This window comes from Podarcis muralis, chromosome 14 (assembly GCF_964188315.1).
Source record: "Podarcis muralis chromosome 14, rPodMur119.hap1.1, whole genome shotgun sequence".
NCBI lineage: Eukaryota > Metazoa > Chordata > Lepidosauria > Squamata > Lacertidae > Podarcis > Podarcis muralis.
In genome coordinates, this window is record NC_135668.1 from 54,494,837 (window position 1) to 54,515,910 (window position 21,074).

General features: G+C 52.8%; 1 protein-coding gene across 2 annotated transcripts in view; it reads right to left on the reverse strand.

Moving 5' to 3' along the window:
• The window catches only part of MGRN1 (mahogunin ring finger 1), a 24,521-nt gene extending 6,455 nt beyond the window's left edge, over positions 1–18,066 (reverse strand). For both annotated transcript variants that reach the window (XM_028705896.2, XM_028705897.2), the window contains exons 1-11: positions 17,862–18,066; positions 14,863–14,981; positions 14,259–14,347; positions 6,711–6,857; positions 5,506–5,623; positions 5,001–5,067; positions 3,369–3,421; positions 2,987–3,034; positions 1,893–1,961; positions 1,293–1,452; positions 21–130 (exon numbers count right to left, since the gene is read on the reverse strand). In XM_028705896.2, coding sequence (XP_028561729.2) covers positions 21–130; positions 1,293–1,452; positions 1,893–1,961; positions 2,987–3,034; positions 3,369–3,421; positions 5,001–5,067; positions 5,506–5,623; positions 6,711–6,857; positions 14,259–14,347; positions 14,863–14,981; positions 17,862–17,949 — 1,068 coding nt within the window. In that variant the 5' untranslated portion in view covers positions 17,950–18,066. The remainder of the gene's footprint in view (positions 1–20; positions 131–1,292; positions 1,453–1,892; positions 1,962–2,986; positions 3,035–3,368; positions 3,422–5,000; positions 5,068–5,505; positions 5,624–6,710; positions 6,858–14,258; positions 14,348–14,862; positions 14,982–17,861) is intronic.
• Positions 18,067–21,074: the final 3,008 nt, after the last annotated feature.

The window sequence follows — 21,074 nt, forward strand, 5'->3', positions numbered from 1 at the left end:
CGCCTGAGGCTGCTTCTCACCGAATGCTCGTCGTGATCCAGGGTCTGTGCCAGGACGGGGCTGAAGGAGAGCGGAGACAGGGCCCCAGGCTTCTTCCTCACGGCTCGGATCTGCAGCAGGGCTCGGAAGGCTGAGGGGGGAAGGGAAGAGGAGTCCAGTCTCATCTCTTGTGCCCGAAATCTGCCAGGGGGCAAGGCACATCATCTTTGCCTCCTACGGGCTGGGCTGTGGGCAGAGTCCGCTGGGAGTTGGGACCCCAAAGCCACCTGCTAGCCACATTGATTGGGGAACACAGCAACTGCTTTTGCAAAGGGAGGCAGGCGGCTTTGACTTAAGCAACCTTTCCAGGTGCCAAGGCAGATCAGCTGCTGCCCCAGCAGAGCCTCTTAAAGGGACAGGCCTCAGAAACGGGCATGGGCACCGAACCTGGAATCCTGCAATGCTCCTTAACTCGTGGGGCAAGGCATGTGCATCTTGCTATACCATAGAAATTGAATCCACGGAGCTCATGTTTTCCTCCTCCATCCCTGCCCATCAGCAAAGAAGAAGAGTTTGGATTTGATATCCCACTTTATCACTCCCCTTAAGGAGTCTCAAAGCGGCTAACATTCTCCTTTCCCTTCCTCCCCCACAACAAACACTCTGTGAGGTGAGTGGGGCTGAGAGAATGCAAAGAAGTGTGACTGGCCCAAGGTCACCCAGCAGCTGCATGTGGAGGAGCGGAGACGCGAACCCGGTTCCCCAGATTACAAGACTACTGCTCTTAACCACTACACCACAAAGACTTCCCATGAGAGTTTCACTGAACAGGGGGAACAAATGTGCCCCCCCCTGGCATCATAGGACTGTAGAGTGGGAAGGGACCCCGAGGTCATCTACCCCCTGCAATTAAGGAATCGCAGTTGAAGAATCCTTGACAAATGGCCATCGGACCTCCACTTAGAAACCTCCAATGGAAGAGACTGCCACCTTCCAGGGGAGTTGTGGGTTCTGTGAATCCTTCCCACTGTCGAATGCCTTTTCCATCCAGAAATTATTCCTAATGCTTAGTTGGAATCTCCATTCTTGAGACCTGAATCCGCTGGCTGCCAAATTCACCGGCAGCAGAAAACAAGCCTGCTCCATGCAGTGAGAATGGCAGCCCCCAGAGGAAAAGCTGCCCAGTGTGATCAAAGGTGGAGAAGGGTCTCTGTGCTTCAAGCCCCGGGTTTGCTGGCCTCCTCCTGGCCTGCAAAGGGCTTCTTCCCTCGCCTCTGACCCGCCCCGCCCCGCCCCGCCCCCCTGCTACTCACGCAAGCGGCAGATGGGGCAGTTGTTGGCCTGGTAGCGCAGGGTGTCGGCACACGAGTTGCAGAGGCAAAGGTGCCTGCAGGGCAGGATGAGGGTGTCCCGCAGGTCGGAGAGGCACACCACACACTCGTTGCTGTTGTCGCTGTTCTCATCGTCACAGGGCTGCAGTGGGGGGAGAGGGAGACAGAGAACTCACTGGATGTTCCTGTGGCCCAGCTCAGCGTACCGCAGAAATCCAGGGGTCCCTTTCCGGACTCTGACAGACAGAACCACCCAACCCAACACTACTGGCAGCAGGTGGCAAGATCAACCCTACCCAGAACAGCCCCCAATTTTGGACCTAGGAGGCACACACTCACAAGGTGCCTTAGCAGGATTTGGCTTAAGCAGATGCCGGAAGAAAGCCACAGCTCTGAGCTGTTGCTGTGGGTCAATAGACAACTTTTCTCCCTCTGGAGAGCAAAAGCCTCAAAAGGGAATGTTCAAGGGAGAACCTCTGCTTACTCCCCTTTTAGACAGAGGGATGCGCTCCTCTCATGGTCTTTGACTGCCTTGCAGCCCTGGGAGAGTTGATGGCCTCCCCTTCCTCACTCCCTCCTCACCTTAGTCTCCTGGTTGTTCTTGTTCTCAATGCCATAGATCTCCTGAAGCAGGTAACTAACCCGGTCCACCTGTGGGGAAGGGGGAAGCAGGAAATGCTGATTGCTTCTTTTTTAATCGTTACTCTTAACTACTACTACTACTACTACCATTACTACTACTATTATTATTATTTCCACTAGGATATTCTAGGCGGCTTGCAATGGAAGTTAAACACAACATGATACAAATACACAGCTGAAAACTAAACACGAAGAAACAACCATCTAAGGCAAATGAGAAAAAAGGATGGAAACAGGTTGGAAACCAAAACCAGAATAATAAAAGGGCAGCAATGTGCTCTTCATTGAGCATAAACACAAGTCAAAAGAACCTGGCAGCTGCTGGCTAAGCCAAAGGAAGCGCATGTGGCCCCACAGTCTGTCCTCGGTGTGGCCAATCAGACGACTCTGGGAACCCCATAGGCAGTACAGGGAAGGAACAACACATCAATGGCTACTTGCCACAATGGCCATGTTGCACCCCCACTGTCAGAAGCCCCATGCACCTGAACACTGGCTGCTTGAAAGGGGAGGGGGAGAACTCAAGTCCTGCCTTTGGGCTTCCAGAACAGGCATCTGGTCGGCCACTGTGAGAACAGGGTGCTGGACTAGATGGGCCATTGGCTCTTCTGATGTTCTTATTTGGGACTCACAACAAATGGTATTGATTCAGAGGCACATTGCCTTCAATCCTGTGGACATCATGCCTAGTACCCACAGAGAACTTTATCATCTGTGAATCTGCCTAAACCTTCTTTTAAAAAAACCGGTTTAAATATTTGTATTACACATTCTCAGTGCAGTAAATCCAATGGGCCCTGCTAAGTTGGGTAGTGGGAAAGGGGTCAGGCCTCTCTGGGATGTCAGCCAGCACCTCTGCCAATAATAATAGTAATAATAGTAATAATAATAATAATAAATTTTATTTATACCCCGCCCTCCCCAGCCAAGACCGAGCTCAGGGCGGCTTACACCAAATATAAAAACAATTGATTGAAACAAAGCTTAAAAAAAACAAGATTAAGCCACATCCTTGCAGACAGACAAAGACTTACGATCTGCTTCTGCTTCAAAGGCTTCACTGAGAAACTGCCATCCACATGCTGGTGAGGGGAAAAGACACGGGAGAGATAGGTTGGCACATTTAATATGAAAAGTCTTCAGCCGCTTGCTAAGCAAACCCTCCTTCCATGCACAGACCCACTTGCATTTTCAGGATTTATTCTGATTACACAATCCAAGCTGTCAGATTCTGCAGATTTCCCCATTCAAAGTACCAAACAGAACAGGGCAAGAGAGGAGTGGAAAGGGGCCTTGCAAGAGAGGCTGGAGCCACGGAGAAGGCAAGGCAATGTCTCTCCCCTCTGCCAGCGCTGTTAGTCCAGCAACCACCCAGAGCCATCTCCTGCTCAGATGGGGCAAAGGGGGGCTTCTTACCTTTTCAAAGGCAGCCAGGAGGATGTGGGCATGGCCGGTCACTTCCACGACAACTGCGGGGAAAGCGGAAGGCCCATGAGATCAGGGGCAAGGCGACAGGCAGCCCAAATGCCCCATCAGGCAAGGGAGGAGGATCGGGGCCTGAGTCCTCCAGCAGTAGGACTCTCGAGAGTCGGGATTTCCCACCAGCCCAGCAGCACAGGCTACCCAAATGGTCACATGGGCAGCAGAGCTTTCAAGGTGACCAAGGAAGAAGTCGTGCGCAATCAATGTATACGATGGAGGTCAGCAGGCGGTTCTGAACCAAGCCCTTTTCTGAACCCTTTCGGTAATTTCCTTTTTGAGGCGAGGCAACCAGAACTGTACCCAGGATTCCAAACATGGCATCGCACTAGAGACCGTTTTTGTTTCGACTCCTTTCCTAATGCTCCCTGGCATGGAACTCGCCTTTCTCACAGCTGCTGCCCACTGGGCTGACCTCTTCATCAAACTGTCATGTGACCACAGGCTGGGGGGGGGGCTTTTTATAACCCAGGCTACCAGTTACACAAACAGAAGATAATATTTTCGTTTTCTCTCCCACGGCATGATGGGAAAAGCTAAGAGGGAGAGGCAATAGCTCCTTCAAACAACATTGCCATTGTCTCCAGCATTATTGACACACAGTCCTTGGCTGAAGACTTCCAGCACAAGAGATCCCACTATGGAGGCGAAGGAGAGAAGGCTCCAGTTGTTGTTTCCCTCCCAGGGATATCTCTCTGAAGTGTCACAGATGAAATCAGAGCAGTGATTCCCAAAGTGTGGTCTGTGTATCCGCAGAGGCACACAAAAGGGTTTCCAAGGATTCACAGCAGAATTTGCTCTCAGCTAGATAAATCAGCTGAGGAAGCTCCTGCAGCCAATCGGAAACCACAGAAGCCCTGTCGGACGTTCAGCTTCCAAAAATAGTTTGCAAACCAGAACAGTCACTTCTGGATTTGCAGTGTCCGGGAGCCAAAACATTTGAGAACTAAGCTGCTTGAAAACCAAGGTTTGACTGTATTATTAAAACTACCCAATTAATAACAACAACAACAACAATAAGGTGGTAGCTTTAATAATTCTTTATAAATAGCTTTATATGTAAAATGTTAAATGTAAAAAATACTTCTCCTGAGAAAGGGTACATCAGTAAGACTAAATTCTCAAAAAGGGATACGCAATTATTCTAAGAATAGGAAACACTGAAGTTAATCTGGTAACACTGCTGCCGATCCAAATCTCTTGGGCTACGCGGGTCTTTTGCTTGGCTTAAAGAACAGGCCTTCTTTAGCACAGAGCCTCTCCTGTGTCCCAGAAGATGCATATGAACAGGGAGACTGCCCCAGATGGGAACAGAAGGTGGAGGTGGCATGAGCCAAATCCTGCCCAAGAGCCAGCAAACCAGTTCCCTTCCTGCTCCCTGCTCAGCCCCAACACAGAAAACCTAGCATGGTGGAGACCTTTCCCAGGACTGTCTGATTCCAGCGCAGCCTGGCCCCTTGGGAAGGCCACTCCAGCCTCTGGGCCAAACCCTACTGGTGCCCCTGAGCCAGCCCGATTGCTTCCGCTTCCCAGGGGCACAAAGGCAAAGGGGGGAAGCCGGTGTCTTACCATCGCCTTCATCCACCACAGCCTGGATGACGACGGGGAAGATGCCGCGGTCCAGATCAAAGTTCAGCTGGAAGGAAGGAGCAAACAGAAGGATTAGTCCGGCTGGTAGGAAGTCCTGTGGCTTTCCATATGGAACTCCTCCAAGGAAGAGGCGTCACAAAAACCTCCTTTTGGGGGGGGGGGGGGAGAGAAAGAGATAATTTTTGTGGTTATCACAATGGCCTGGAGGCCAGAACAGGATGGGAAGGAAGGACAAGCAGCCACTCCGCTTCCTTCCCTCCTTCCACCCCCCCCCCTTGGAAGATCTTTAGTTCATTCCCCAGCACCTTTATAAATTTGTTCTTGTGCTGATGACACCACAACTGCTTTGCTTTCAACCCCCCCCAAACCCCCAGGAGCAAAATCATTAAGATGGGGGAGGCAGGAGGGAGAAAAACAAGCCTATGTGACTCCGCTAAGCTAAAAGACCCAAATCTGGGAGGCACTAAGAGGCCAGGAACATCACCTCGTCATCTTTCCAGTCCGAAAAGTCTATCTTGAAGGATGGCAGCGAGAACTGCTGGCTGACTCCTCGCTTGTAATGCACCGTTTCCGACTGCAGAGAAGGGTTCTTTGTGCTGTAGCTGCGGGCAGGGAGAAGAGGAGAGGCTCAGCATCACACCCAGAGGCAGCTCCTGGGCTCTCACAGGCCACATCCAGCACCCTTCTGTGTCATGGCGAAGCACAGGCCGAAAACAACGGAAGCCACAGCAAAGCATGTCATGTGCATGTGGACCTGCCTCATGCAGCCACCTGCTGCCACCCCAAGCTAAGCTAGCACATTTCTGGACATAAAGAAAAGAAGGGCGTCTCCAAACTACCCCAGGGTGCAGCTCTCAGTGGGGCAGGGATGCCAGACCTTGGAGATGGCAATATATTTTTCTGCTGAGCCAAGCTGGTGAATTTAAAAGCTAAGGTCCCCATCCCTTCACCTGGTTCACCAGCAACAACTGTTCCAGAACAGGGATAGCCTGACCACTGTATTCCATGCACTGGTAACTCAAGGTTGGACTACTGCAATGCGCTCTTTGTGGGGCTGTCCTTGGACCTGGTTCAGAAGCTCCAGCTGGTGCAGGATGTCTAGTCAACAACATGGGGCTCCATTGCTAAAGCCCGTCTACTATTGAGCCAGGTTCAAGGTCCTTGTATTCACTTACAAAGCCCTGAACATCTTAGGTCCAGGGTACCTCAGAGATCGCCTAATCCCTTATAGCCCTGCTCATTTGAGGAGATTATGTGCAGGAGTGTCGCTGGTCATTCTCCAAGCTTGCAAGGCTCATCTGACAACAACACGAAACTGAGCCTTCAGTGTCATCGGCCCAGTCCTGTGAAACTCTCTGCCACTGGAGATCAAGCAGGCGGCTTCTGTTCCAACTGTTAAATGCCTGCTGAATATTCTATTCTGCCAAGCTGATGAGGGCAATTAAAGGTACATCTTTCCACAAGAGTTATCTGACGTCTGATTTTAACTTTTCTATATGGCTTTTATTGTATGGCTTTATGTACTACTGTTGTAAACTGCTTTAAAAAATCAAACAGCTGTGTGTAAATACTTCTTTAAATAAAATAATACAGAACTATGGGTGGGTGAAGACGATGTCTCCAAAAGACACACGATCCCTTTGATGGGCTCCCCACAAGGCCCCTCGCTGCCAGGGTCCCAGCACTCACACAGCCATGCCGCTAATGAACTCCTCCGTCGCTTGGCAGTAGATGGTTATTGCAACGCGTGCGTCGGCATCAAAGGTGAATTCCAGGCTGTACAAGGCCTTCTGCTTCCCGTTCTCCTCAGTGGGGCTGTCAGTGTCCTCTTTGTACCTGATGTAAAGGGAGGCTGAGTCACGGCAGGTGAGCTCAGACATTAAGCTTGCTGCAATCTCTCACCTGGCGCAGAAACTCAATCCTTGAGCCGTCTCTGTTTCTTTATTACCACCCACCCACTCAAACTATCTTCACAACTATCACATTTCCAGCTCTCCTGATGGGACTGTCTAAAATGCTTTCTAAGATACGCACAATATTTATTACACTAATGGTTTTATTATATTAATGGTTACTGTCAGGGGTTCAGGAGCAGAGGCAAGGGCAAGGGAGGAAACAGAGAGCGAAGGGGAGGAGGCAGAAGAAAGGATGAGCGATGACGACGACCCGAGATCTCCGAGTCTCTCCAGTGAGTCGGAGGATTCACAGAAAGGAGCACCAGTGGCCAAGGCAAGGGGGGAGTTTAGGGGGGCACCCCAGGGAGATAGAGCCAGAGGGGAATCAGAGGAGAGCAGTTGGAGATCGGGTCCAGCGTCACCGCCAGAGAGCAGGGAAGAGGAAAGGAGCCAGGGGGCAAGCGCTGGCAGCTCACAGCAGGAGGGAGGGCACGAGTCAGGGGTGGCCACACCTCCATCTGGGAGCGAAGAAACGGTTAGACGGAAGGTGGAAGGTTGGGCGCGCGCGCCAAGTTCAAATGCACAGGAAGGAGGCGCAGTAGGCAGCCCGGAAAGAGAGCCGGGTCCTAAAGCCCGGCGCAAGGAGACAGGAGAGTCCGGGGGGTCAGCGTCCGAAGAATCCCGGAAGGAAGAGACCCAGGGGGGCAGAGGGACCCAGAGAAGAACAGTCAGGCGGAAAAGGTGGAGCAGGGCTAGGATATTAAGTTGGTGTACGAGGGGCGGAGATTCAGACGGAGCTTCGCCGATCTAGCTACTAGACGTAGGGTTGCACGCAGCAGCTTGAGAATGGAAACTGTAACTCAATAAAGACTTTTACTTAATGACCGTTGGCTAGCGTGATCCTCTGTGAGCTAGGATCTTGAAGCAACCCTGACAGTAAGCTCCGTCACCGGAATTGTGGGCATCTACAGCCTCGAGGAGAGGAGAGAAGCAGGTGCCTACTAGTGAGCTCACGAACGGCAGCCGACATGACGGCTGAACAGCAGATAGCGGAACTCAGAGAAGCAGTGTCACAGCTGAATGCCGAGGCTCTCGCATCCAGGAAGAGAGAGGAGGACGCAGCTGCCGCCTACAGGGATCTCCAGGTCAGGTTGGAAGTGCTTACGAAGCAAGGGCAACAGACACCCAAACCAGAGGGGATTGGGTTGGGGAGACGCACAGGCGGTCTGGTCTCTCACTTCGATGGGAACCTGCAACAGTATCCCAATTTTAAAGCAGACGTACTGTGTGCACTGCAACTGCTGAGTAAAGATTTTAGAGATGAGCAAGAGAAAGTGGGGTTCATCATGTCTTATTTGCATGGGGATGCCAGAGCATGGCTGCGCAATTTATGGAGGGATAACGATCCGGCGCTCCAAAATGCGAATGCCTTTATTAAAGCGATGGATGCGTGTTTTTTATCAAGCATTGACGTGGATCTTGCTCGGCAACAGATTTATGGACTGAAGCAGGGAAGGGCCAGCGTACGGCAGTACCATGCCCGCTTTTTCGCCTTGGCCAGTGCCCTAGAATGGGACAGAGATGCGACCCCTGTAAGAGACCTTTTCTGGGAGGGACTAAACAGCTCTGTAAAAGATGAGATTGCGAGGGGGGAGAGACCCCGGACCACCCAGGAGGTCGTGCAGAGGGCGCTGGCAGTGGGGGTACGGCTGGAAGGACGTCCGTGGAGCAGGGACGAAGGGCGTGGAGGGCGCGAACCAGCCAGGGGCTCCTCCTTCTTTCCCAGAGAAGCAGCACGTACGCAATCCACGCCTCCGCCAGGGGGAGGAGCTGAACCGATGGAGGTTGGAGGTGCCAGGGCTCAGTCAGCAACCAGAGCCCTAGCACCAGCAGCAGTGAAAGCGAAGCCTCCTAGAGGGAACAGGAAGTGTTACGTCTGTGAGGAGCCAGGGCATATGGCGAAAGAGTGTCCCCAGAGGCTCCACAAGCTCACTGCAGCCTCAGCAATGGCGACTGCAGCAACGCAGCAAGGAGAACCACAGCAGGGAAACGACGCTGTCTGGCTGGAGGAAGAGGCACTGGGGCCCAGCCAGACGTATTAATGATGCAGTCCCCAGAGATTTTACAGCCCGTGAACCCCCTCCCGCCCAAACCAGTGGTGAGGCTCACCGCGTCGCTCCAGCTGCCCAATGGCATCACCATGGACGTGCCAATCACCATTGACTCAGGCAGCAATGCGGACTTTATGGGGCAGGACTTCGTCAACCAGCATGCTATACAGTTGCTGCCGGCCACACTGCCCCTGCAGGTGGTCACGGTGGATGGCAGGGAGCTGCTAGGAGGGCAAGTGGTGCAGCAGACGCCACCGATGGTGATGCGACTTGGGAATCACCAAGAAGTCATCAGCTTCAACGTCACTCAATTGTCGGACACGCCCATTGTGTTGGGCATGAGTTGGCTGGACAAACACAGCCCAACGCTGGCTTGGTACCAGAGGCAGCTGACCTTCGGCTCTTCCTTTTGTGCTGAACACTGCATCGTGCCCAGGCAGGAAGGAGAGGAAGAGGAGTCACAGCTACTGCTAGGCACGCTGCAAGCGATTCCCCACAAGTACGCAGAATTTTTGGAAGTTTTCTGCGAGAAGGAGGCAGACAGGCTACCCCCTCACAGGCCATATGACTGCAAGATTGACCTGCTGCCAGGGGCGGCGCTGCCTAAGGGGAGACTGTATTCCATGTCAGAGGACGAGCTGCAAGAACTCAAGGAGTTCATAGATCATAATTTGGAGCGCGGTTTCATCCGAGAGTCCAAGGCGGTAGGAGGCAGCCCGGTGTTCTTCGTTAAGAAGCGGGATACGCCCCAAAAGAGGCTCGTAGTGGATTACAGGATCTTGAACAGTGTGACTAAGCCGTCGGACTTCCCCATGCCCCGAATTGACGACCTCCTCGCAAAGGTGCGGAAGGGCAGAGTGTTCACCAAATTGGATCTGCGAGGTGCGTACAACCTCATTCGCATGCGGGAGGGAGACGAGTGGAAAACAGCCATGTTCACGCCACTGGGGACCTACGAATATAGAGTTATGCCTTTTGGATTGCAAAATGGCTCCCACGTTTTTCAAGCATTCATGCATCACGTGTTGGCGGGACTTCTCTACAAGACGTGCGTCTGTTTCTTAGATGACATCCTGATCTTTTCGGAGTCGCAACAGGAGCATGACAAACACGTCAAGGAAGTACTGAACAGGCTGAAGCACCATAGGCTCTACGCCAAGCTGGAGAAGTGCCAATTTGACGTGACGGAGGTGGATTTTCTGGGCTACAAGCTGTCTGACAAGGGGCTCGCCATGGACAGCGCCAAGGTTCGAGCGGTGTTGGATTGGAAGAGCCCGCGCAACCGGAAGGAAGTCCAACGGTTTGTCGGCTTTGCGAACTTCTATCGCAAGTTTATCAAGGGCTTCGCTATGCAGACGGCGGCCATCACTGACACGCTTAGCTCCAAGAAAAAGAAGTTCATTTGGACAGAGCAGGCGGAACAGTCCTTTCAGGCACTCAAGCGTCTCTTCGCGTCGGAAGAGCAGCTGCTTCATGTCAACCCCAGCAAGCCGATGAGGGTGGAGACTGACGCCTCGGACAGAGCCGTGGGGGCGGTCCTGCTGCAGAAAGACCCGCAGGGGGTGTGGCGACCGGGAGCGTTTTACTCCAGGAAGCTCAGCAAGTCCGAGCAGAACTACACCATATGGGACAGGGAGTTGCTGGCCATTCATGCAGCGTTCAAGGCGTGGAGGCACTTTCTGATCGGCGCCAAGCACACGGTGCAGGTTTGCACGGACCACAAGAACCTAGAGCACTGGCGCACGGCACAGTTCCTGAACCAGAGGCAGATACGTTGGGCTGAGTTCTTTGCGAACTTCGACTTCCGAATAGAGTATGTCCCGGGGGACACCAACATCATGGCGGACGCTCTCTCCCGCAAGCCACAGTATCTGGAGGAAGCAACGCCAGCGGCCGCCATGCACATCTTCGCACCAACAGTGTGGGCGTGCGCCGCGGCAACCGTGGATCTGGAGGCGGTGCGACGAGCGTTGCAAGGGGACTCCTTCGCGCAAGCAAAGATCTCAGAGGTGCAAAGGGGCAAAGCAGCGGCCGACGGTTTCCAGCTAAGAGATGGATTGCTCATCCGTAAAGGGGCCATCTACGTGCCGGGAGACGAACTTCGCGCCAAGGTGCTGCAGCAGCTGCACGACGCGCCCACTGCAGGGCACTTCGGCAAGGAGAAGACGGTGGAACTAGTAGCCAGGGATTTCTGGTGGCCTGGAATGAGAAGGGAGGTCGCGGACTACGTGGCGAGGTGTGACACCTGCCAGAGGGCGAAGCCAGTGCTTAGACCGCCGGCCGGACTGTTGGAACCGCTGCAAACTCCGGCCGAACCTTGGGAGAGGGTGGCCCTGGACTTTGTCACGGATCTGCCCAGCTCGAGGGGCAAGACGGCAGTGCTGGTGGTGGTGGACTTGTTCTCCAAGATGGCACATTTCATTCCGTGTGCGAAGGTGGCCACGGCGGAACAAACCGCCAAACTGTTCATAGACCACGTGTTCAAGGTTCACGGTCTGCCACGGTCTATTCTGTCCGACCGGGGGCGGCAGTTCATCTCAAATTTCTGGCAGCGGCTGATGGGCTTCCTGAACGTCAAGATCAACCTGGCGTCGGCGAGACACCCGCAAACCAACGGGCAAGCAGAACGGGTCAATGCCATCATGCAGCAGTACTTGAGGTGCTATGCAAATCAACAGCCTGCGACGTGGGTGGATTACCTGCCGCTCGCCGAGTTCGCTTACAACAACACGAAGCACGTGTCCACGGGGGTCACACCGTTCTTCGCCAACAACGGGAGGCACCCCAGAACCTTCCCGGGACTGGAAAGGCTGGGGGAAGGGGAGCCGCAGACGGCAGATGCGTTCGCGTCGGAACTGCAGGAAGTCCACGATCAGCTGAGGCGCCACCTGGAGCTGGCCAAGCACGCATACAAGGTACAAGCGGACAAACGCAGAAGGGTTGGCGAAGAGCTACACGTGGGGGACTGGGTCTGGTTAGCAGCCCACGCAGTGCCGGCCAGGTCGTTGGCCAAGAAGAAACTAGGGCATAAGCAACTGGGGCCCTATCAAGTCGAAGAGCAGGTCAACCCGGTGGCCTTCAGGCTGGCGCTTCCGGAGGGTTCCAGAATGCATCCGGTATTCCACAGATCGGTGCTCACTCCCTACAAGGCACCGCACAGGTTTCAGGAACCCGGAACGGCGCAGAGTCCGGCCAGAGACAGAACAGGGCACGCAGGAGTGGCACAGAAGGAGCGCATCAACGAAGTCACAGAGATTTTGGATTCCAGATGGGGGGAAGAAGGGGTAGAATACTTTCTCGCCAGGGAGGGCACCCCGGCCAGTGCGAACAGTTGGGTGCCGGACTACGCCTTGGACGAACCTCTGCTCAAAGACGAGTTTCATGCCCTCTTCCCACATAGACCGATGCCAGCAGACTTTTTCGACGACTGGCTTTTCACACCCACGCTTTCGGGCAGCACGTTCCGGGGGTTCGACTCTGACGAGGACCCGATACGAGACGTCCGTTCCCCGGAGGGGTCGCCCTCGGGATCTGCCTCAGAACCCTCGTATTGGTGGGACGACAAACCAGAGGAACAGTGGCGCAGGAAGTGGCAAGAAGGTCCAGGCCGAGCAACGCCGCCTGGAGGAAGCGAGGGAGAGACGGACATGGACATTTTCGGGGACGATCCAGGTTTCGAGCACGGCGGCACAGAGATGGAAGCAGAGGTGACGGTCGTCGACGAGAGAAGGGAGGAAGAACCGGAAGACTTCGGAGGGAGGCCCGCTACGGGAACCGAACGGTACCCGACATTCGTCTCCTTGACGCAGCAGCACCCAGCTCCAGCACCGGAAGGAGGGGAAGGGGGAGTGGGGGGCTTCGAGGGGGGGATGGATGTCAGGGGTTCAGGAGCAGAGGCAAGGGCAAGGGAGGAAACAGAGAGCGAAGGGGAGGAGGCAGAAGAAAGGATGAGCGATGACGACGACCCGAGATCTCCGAGTCTCTCCAGTGAGTCGGAGGATTCACAGAAAGGAGCACCAGTGGCCAAGGCAAGGGGGGAGTTTAGGGGGGCACCCCAGGGAGATAGAGCCAGAGGGGAATCAGAGGAGAGCAGTTGGAGATCGGGTCCAGCGTCACCGCCAGAGAGCAGGGAAGAGGAAAGGAGCCAGGGGGCAAGCGCTGGCAGCTCACAGCAGGAGGGAGGGCACGAGTCAGGGGTGGCCACACCTCCATCTGGGAGCGAAGAAACGGTTAGACGGAAGGTGGAAGGTTGGGCGCGCGCGCCAAGTTCAAATGCACAGGAAGGAGGCGCAGTAGGCAGCCCGGAAAGAGAGCCGGGTCCTAAAGCCCGGCGCAAGGAGACAGGAGAGTCCGGGGGGTCAGCGTCCGAAGAATCCCGGAAGGAAGAGACCCAGGGGGGCAGAGGGACCCAGAGAAGAACAGTCAGGCGGAAAAGGTGGAGCAGGGCTAGGATATTAAGTTGGTGTACGAGGGGCGGAGATTCAGACGGAGCTTCGCCGATCTAGCTACTAGACGTAGGGTTGCACGCAGCAGCTTGAGAATGGAAACTGTAACTCAATAAAGACTTTTACTTAATGACCGTTGGCTAGCGTGATCCTCTGTGAGCTAGGATCTTGAAGCAACCCTGACAGTTACCATTATTATTATTAGATGATCTCTGAAGCCACCTATGCCATGAAACAGTATTATCACAAAAAAGATTATACATAATAAACACCTGATCTTCAGGAGACAGACTCCTCTGCCTCCTTGCCTCTATTCATGTTCCCCTGCCCAGATTCCTCAAGCCCCTCAACTCATCCCTCTCAATCCCTCCATTTTGGCCAATTAAAAACAAGCAAAAGCAAGGTTTCAAACCACCTGCTTCCTAGATCTTGCCTATCTCCAGATTTTCACAAACACCCCCCACTTAAAATGCTCTGTTCAGCAGCACACTAAGACCAGGACAGACAAAGGAAGCCTCCCTCTTCAGCTCACAATCAAGAGCTCACAATAAAAAATAAAAAAGGAAGCCTCTGAATGTCAGAAAATCAAGCAACATGCTCAGATGGAAAGAAGGCAAGTTAAGCACCTTCTTTGCAAAAAGACACAATTTCAACCCCCCGTGCCAACTCATCACAGAGTCTGCATTTGAAGCTCCTTGGCCTCAGCAGAGCATAGGCTAAGGCAGCTGTGATTCCACCCTGCCCCCCTGAAAAGTCTCACCCCATAGGGGTTTGGGTCTGCAGTACCTGACCAGGCGGAGGGAATCTTTGCGGATATTCACCAAGCTGCGCAAGGTCTTCACTGGCTCATGAGGTGCTGGGGTTACATAGGGAAACTGGAATGCAAAAACAGGAGCCTCTTGAGAAAGCACACACAAAGCAAGGGGGACGTGAGGGGGGCAGGCCACTCTCCACCCCCACCACAGGCACAAGCTGGCTCTCTCCACATGCACACACAGGACGAAACCTACACTTAGGGTCATCTGCTATCCCTGGAAGGGTTTGAGCCAGAACAAAAAAGGGAGAGCTGTACACATTCAGCAATCAGGGATCCGTCTGTCCCCAAATTGAAATCCACCAGTATTTCTCACTTTGTTTTTCTGAACCCCATTCAACCTCAGGGAAAAGTTGTTTAAAAACACACACCTGCAACCCTTCGAATTGAGAGGTCATAATTCAGGTGAGATCCCGTGAGGACAGCCTGCTCTGACCTGGCAGGCTCCAGCTGTTTGGGACAACAGCAACCCCCATCCAATGGCTGTGATGGGGGCTGTGATCTGAAACAGCTGGCTGACTGGTACTCCCCCCCCCCCCCCGTTCATTTGGGTGCACCAAAATCATGAGTACTTGCCTGGACGGGCCTGTTGCCAAGGAAGTTCAAGTCCATGTTCTCCCCAAAAAGGTAGCCCTCAGGGTGTGGCGTGTCAAACTTTTCGCCTCCCATGAAAAAATGACTGGCAAAGTAGTTCCCTGAAGAGAAGGCAAAGGCCTGGTTTTACGTGTGTATTTATTACATTTTTAACCACCGTCGTCCGCACAAGGATCTCAAGGTCATCGTATAGAGTTCTTCCCACACCCACCCACCCATTTTATCTTCACATCAACCCTGTAGGGTAGGGCAGCCCAAAGTCACACAGTGAGCCTCACAGTCGAAAAAGGGCCTGCACCGCAGATCAGGCACAGATGCCAAGGGCACTGGCAGGACTTTGGCACAAGGCGGGGCTCAGCAGCCTCTCTCTGGAGTGGGAGAGGGCAGACATCCACACCAGCTGGCAGTCAAATATAGTAATAACAATAATAACAATAACAATAATACTAATTTATTTATACCCTGCCCATATGGCTGGGCTTCCCCAACCACTCTGAGCGGCTTCCAACAAAATATTAAAATACTGTAATGCATCAAACATTAAAAGCTTCCCTAACCAGGGCTGCCTTCAGATGTCTTCTTAAAGTCTGGTAGTTGTTCTCTTTGACATCTGGTGGGAGGGCTCTCCACAGGGCAGGCGCCACCACCGAGAAGGCCCTCTGCCTGCTTCCCTGTAACTTGGCTTCTCACAGGGAGGGAACCGCCAGAAGGACCTCGGAGCTGGACCTCAGTGTCCGGGCAGAACGATGGGGGTGGAGACGCTCCTTCAGATATACTGGACAGAGGCCTCACTTGCCCCCACCCCAATATTTGTGGAGGGAGCCCCTTTCGTGGGCTGTGCAATGCAGGCTTACAACCACCAACCTTGCTATTTGGCAGGTGCCTGGAAGAAGAGAGCTGGCAGGCAGGCAATATGAGGAAGGAGAGAAGAAGAGGGGGTAGCCCACTGCTGCTGCCTAGCGATGGCTCAGAGGAGGGAGGGGCATGCCATGATAAGAACATTAGAAGATCCCGGCTGCAGTTGGATCTGTTCCAGAATCCTGCTCTCCAAGTGGCCAAGCAAAGGGAAGCCTGCAAGCAGGATCCGAGGGCAACAGCTCCCGGGGTGCCCACTACAGCTGTACATGGGGTGGGGAGAGACACCCGTATAACCCAGTTTCCATCAGTGAGCAGTTCTGGGAAGCTCACAAGCTGGGCATGAAGGTGTCCCCCTCACCAGAGACTCAGAGGTAGGCTGCCACTGAGCACAGAGGCTTCATTCTCAGCTGTTCTGGTTCATAGCAGCTAGAGGGGGGGGTGCGTCACAAGCACACTGAAGCAAAACTCTGCAAACATCCCTGTTCCGCCAGAAAGCAGACAAGCGAGACATGAAATTGACAGCCCTCTCTTTGACTCCAAGACCAAGGGGCACTGAGGAGCCCTTGGGACCAGTGGCTATTTATTTATTTTATTTCACAAAATTCATACGCCGCTTGATTATAAAGAACTCCAAAAACTCGACGTGGCTCACAAAGAAAATAAGAATACATGAAAATCATCCGGGAAAAGCCACTGTTTGAAATGTTCAAACGATTAAAAACCAGCAATGACATTTGCAGGTGTTTTCTTTCCTCTCTGCCCATTTGACTGGCCCCTTTGCAGCGGCAGGGTCCCCCGGGGGGGGAAGGGGGGGGCTATGCTCAGGTGGTCTCCTGGCTTCTCAGAAGAGGCACCTGCCACCAGGCTCTTCTGATGGGTGGGGGGGCTTCTGGTCACGTTTTGGGGTGGGGATCAGGATGGCAGAGTTTGGAGGGAAAGCCAAGGGTCCTCTCGTCCTGGATGCCCCTCTGTTTCCAGGCCCCGTTCAACGTGCTGCTGTGGACCTTTCAAGGGCCCAAGACCGCAATCCCTCCAGGCGAACTGGCCTAGAGGGCGGCAGCAGCAGGGGCCTTTTTGGTGGTGGCTCCCCTTTCCTGGAGCGCTCCCCCAGGGAGGCTCAGCTGGTGCCTTCCTCACCTGCATCTTCAGGTGCCAGGCAAAAAGGCTCTTTTTATCGTGGGCCTTTTAAGCTGCGCTATCGCTCAATGGACATGCAGTATATTGAAAAATAATGGAACCAAGGAAGGGACTAGACTGAAGGGGTCAGCAAACTTTTTCAGCAGGGGGCCGGTCCACTGTCCCTCAGATCTTGTGGGGGGCCAGACTATATTTTTTGTGGGGGGGAATGAACGAATTCCTATGCCCCACAAATAACCCAGAGATACATTTTAAATAAAAGCACACATTCTACCCATGTAAAAACATGCTGATTCCTGAACTGCCCGCACGCCAGATTTAGAAGGCGATTGGGCCGATCCCCGGGCCTTAGGTTGCCTACTCATGGACTAGAGCATAGCTGGCAACGTTTCCCTTTTTTTAAAGGGAAATTCCCTTATTCCGAATAGGATTCCTCGCAAGAAAAGGGAAAGGTTGACAGCTATGGGACTAGAGGGAAGTCAATTTGTTTTGTTTTGGTATTGTTACTGTTACTGTTATTTCTTGAAAATCAATAAATTGCTATTAAAAAAAATTTAAACTGCGCTGTTGCTTTGCGATGCCCGTCCGCGATGCCAAACGCCCGTGCGATCCTCAGGGGGAATGAGCGGCGGCGGCGTCAGCCCCAGCCCCTGCAATGCAGGAATGGCAGCCAGAGGGGCCCCCAGGGGTCATCTAGCCCAACCCCCCGCGACCCAGGAAGAGCCCCGGCGGCCGCTCCGAGAAACGAAGCCGCTTTTCCTCTCAGGCTGCTGGGAATAACAGGGAATAACAGGGAATAACCTGTGGGGTGGGGGAGGGGGAGAACCCCCCACAAAAATTGGGGAAGGGAAGCTGAGGAGAAAGAGGGGTCACTACTACCAATATCACCATTATTATTATTATTATTATTATTATTATTATTATTATTATTATTATTCCTTTCGCGGGGCTCTGGCCCCACCAGGTGCGGGGGCGGCGGGCCTTACCGGACTTGGGCGGGTACCGGTAGGCCGAGTTGGCCTGGATGTCGATGTCCTCCACGCCGGCGATGCGGCGGCTGAGCAGGGAGCCCATGGCGGTCGGCGGGTCTCGTCGACGAAGCCTCTTCTTCTCCCTCAGCGAAGCCCCCTCAGACACTCTGTCAAGGCGGCGAGGCCTGCAGGCCGCTCCTGCGCGGGGCACCACGGGAAAGAGAGTCCTCGCGCCCAGGCTCTTCGCGTGGTTCGCCACGGAAGGGGAGCCCGTCCGCGGACTACAACCCCCAGGAGGCGCCGCGCCGCGCGGGGAGAAGAGAAAAACACAACAATGGGAGGGCGTGGGAGGCGCGGGGCGGGGCCTGACCCTCAGCCAATGGCAGGGCGGGACGGTAGAGATAGGAAAAGGTAGAGCTTCCAATCTGTACGTGGCGGGGGGGGAAGTGAAGTTAGTTTATTTAGCTCAGATTCCTCGCGCTTGGTTTTTAGGTCAACCTGAAAATTCAGTAAGAATGTATTTGCTTTTGTAAAATGTAGTTTAACAATTCAGCTGTTTATGGAAGAATGTAGAGTTTCCCACCCTGAACTGAGGGGGAGACATCCTAGTATTAATTACTCTTGAGAGTCCCATGGACTGCAAAAATATCAAACCTCTCCATTCTGAAGGAAATCAGGGTCAATTTTTATGGTAGCCCAAATCTCAGTTGTACGGGTGTAGGTATATATCTCAATTTTAACTCATGAGCTATTGATGCAATCTGCTCTGATTGTACATTTTATCTTTAGGAACACTGTTTTTATTGTGTTATGCGCGCTGGTCTTTGACCGCAATAAATAATCTATCACCCTGATGTTGGGAAAGACGGAGGACACAAGGAGAAGGGGATGACAGAGGACGAGATGGTTGGATAGTGTTCTCGAAGCTACCAGCATGAGTTTGACTAAACTGCGGGAGGCAGTGGAAGCAGAGGAGTGCCTGGTGTTCTCTGGTCCGTGGGGTCACGAAGAGGCGGACACGACTAAACAACAACAATTTCTGTCCTGTTTTTAAAGCCAACATGAAATATACTCTGAGTTGAGTGTGGATTTCATGCTCTTTATTCAGCTCATAGTAGAGAGGAAGGAATGGAAGTTTTCCCAGAATGTCTGCTTTATATACATTACTTACACAATGGGCTGCACGTGATTGGCTAATTCCGGGATTCTCCTTTAGGTCAATCAGGTTGCAGATTCACTTCCACCTGGAGCTTGATTGGGTGGCTTCTGCAGACCAATCACACTGCTGCATTCTGGATCCTATTGTTCTAGGACCAATCAGACTGCTGCATTTTGGATCCTATTCAAGTCAGTACATAACACAACTTGACAACTCAATAATTAAAAAACGGTTAAGCAGAACTTAAACTTTTCCATACGGTATATATTGTTACAGCCCATCCCAGTCCCCACCAAGCGGTGCGCGAGATTGCAGGGGCTCCAGGCGCTTGTCCTGGGCTCGTATCACCAGGCTGGATGACAGCTCACAGAGCGCAGGACACGTGATTCCTGCACTGCGAGGGGTTGGGCTAGATGGCCCCTGGGTTTCCCTTCCAACTCCACAATTCTATGCTTCTGTGAAAGTCCTGCGCAAGAGCCCAGAAATGCAGGCCTCGGCCGAGGACCCTCCTCACTCGCCCGCCCGCCCTATAAACTGCGCGCAGCAGCGGTTCCGAAGCCGCCAGGAGCCGCCCTTTGCCAGACTGGCCGGATTCCCTGCCCTGGAGCCGCCACGTGACGGGGACCCTCCCTGCGCCCGCCTCCTCTGCAAGCTCATTGGCCCTGCCGGATAGTCCTTTTACCTAATATGGCAAGGTTGCCCGCGCAGGATCTTTGCTCACTGGTTGGCTCCACCTGTCAGTCCAGCTGTATCCGTTCCCGCCCCGCAACAAGTAGGACAACAAAGCAAAGGCTTCTGGGTAATGTAGTCGACCCAGCGCTAGAGAAAGCGGCGGGGCGAAGAATTGGGACCCTCAGGGGTCATCTGGTCCAACCCCCTGCAATGCAGTACTTAACAGCAGGAATCACAGAGCAGAGATCTCCTTTGGTTGTGCTCGCCTGGATCTCTCTAAATCAAGTGAAGTGGCTGAATTAAACCAATACCTTATTGATTTCCTCCTGCAGCACCATCATTCGTCATCATTAGCATTAATAGTGTGACTCTGTATTCCTTGCACAGATTCATATTATTTTATTTTGTATATAGATATACATAAGTAGTATAATGATAATTATTGGAAGTTACATATTTTAATTTGTCATGTAAGTGTAATATATTGTATTTGTTTGTTTTTCTAACTTTTCTTACTTGTTTTTAGTCATTTGTATCGTCTTTTGTATTATATGTTATGTATATTTGTCTATGTGAAAATTAATAAATATTTTCTTTTTTAAAAAAGCATTAATAGTGTGACTCTCCTGCCCATCCTCTCGGAGGAGAGCCCAGGATGCCACCACAAAGGAGGCTCCGCAAAGGAGGCTGTGGAAGAATGGCGTGGCATAGCAGGGGCTGCAAAGGGCTATGAATGGGGCCCATCCATCCTGTTATAAGAAAAAACTGCTCCTTTTCCCTTATGTGGCACCCAAGAGCCCATATAGGGTCCTTATGTAGGTTCTCTATCGGTAGGAGAAAATAATAAAGGCCAAGCAGAGAATATTGAGAAGCAAAGCAGCTAGTAAGCCTGATCTTTATTAAACTGTTGCAACAGAGTGCTCAGAACCACACGCAGGAGGGAGTAGAGGAACCCAGAACAATAGTGCGCAAGCTCTGATATAGACTTTTGAAATTGCCCACCCTGTAGGCCAAGACCACCCCCCGAAACATCATTCATACATACACTGCAGAAAGAGGTGGTCCCCAGCAGAAATTTGAGTGTGTTGCTTCTCTCCTGTCTGCCAGGATACCTGATAATGCCTTATCTCAGGGGTGTCCAAACTTTTTTCAAAGAAGGCCAGATTTGGTGAAGTGGTCATGCATGAGGGCCGACCAGAGGGCCAACCAAAGCTGTTGAGATTTTTTTAAGATTTTACCCCAGGAAGTAAATTGCCACAGGGGCCGGATTGAATTGACCGGCGGGCCGGATTAGTACCCCAAAACAGACTTTGGACATGCTTGCTTTATCTGATTGCATTTTCTGGGTAGCCTGGCAATTCCTTTGGGATGGTAAATACTTGCTGAATCTCTTATGC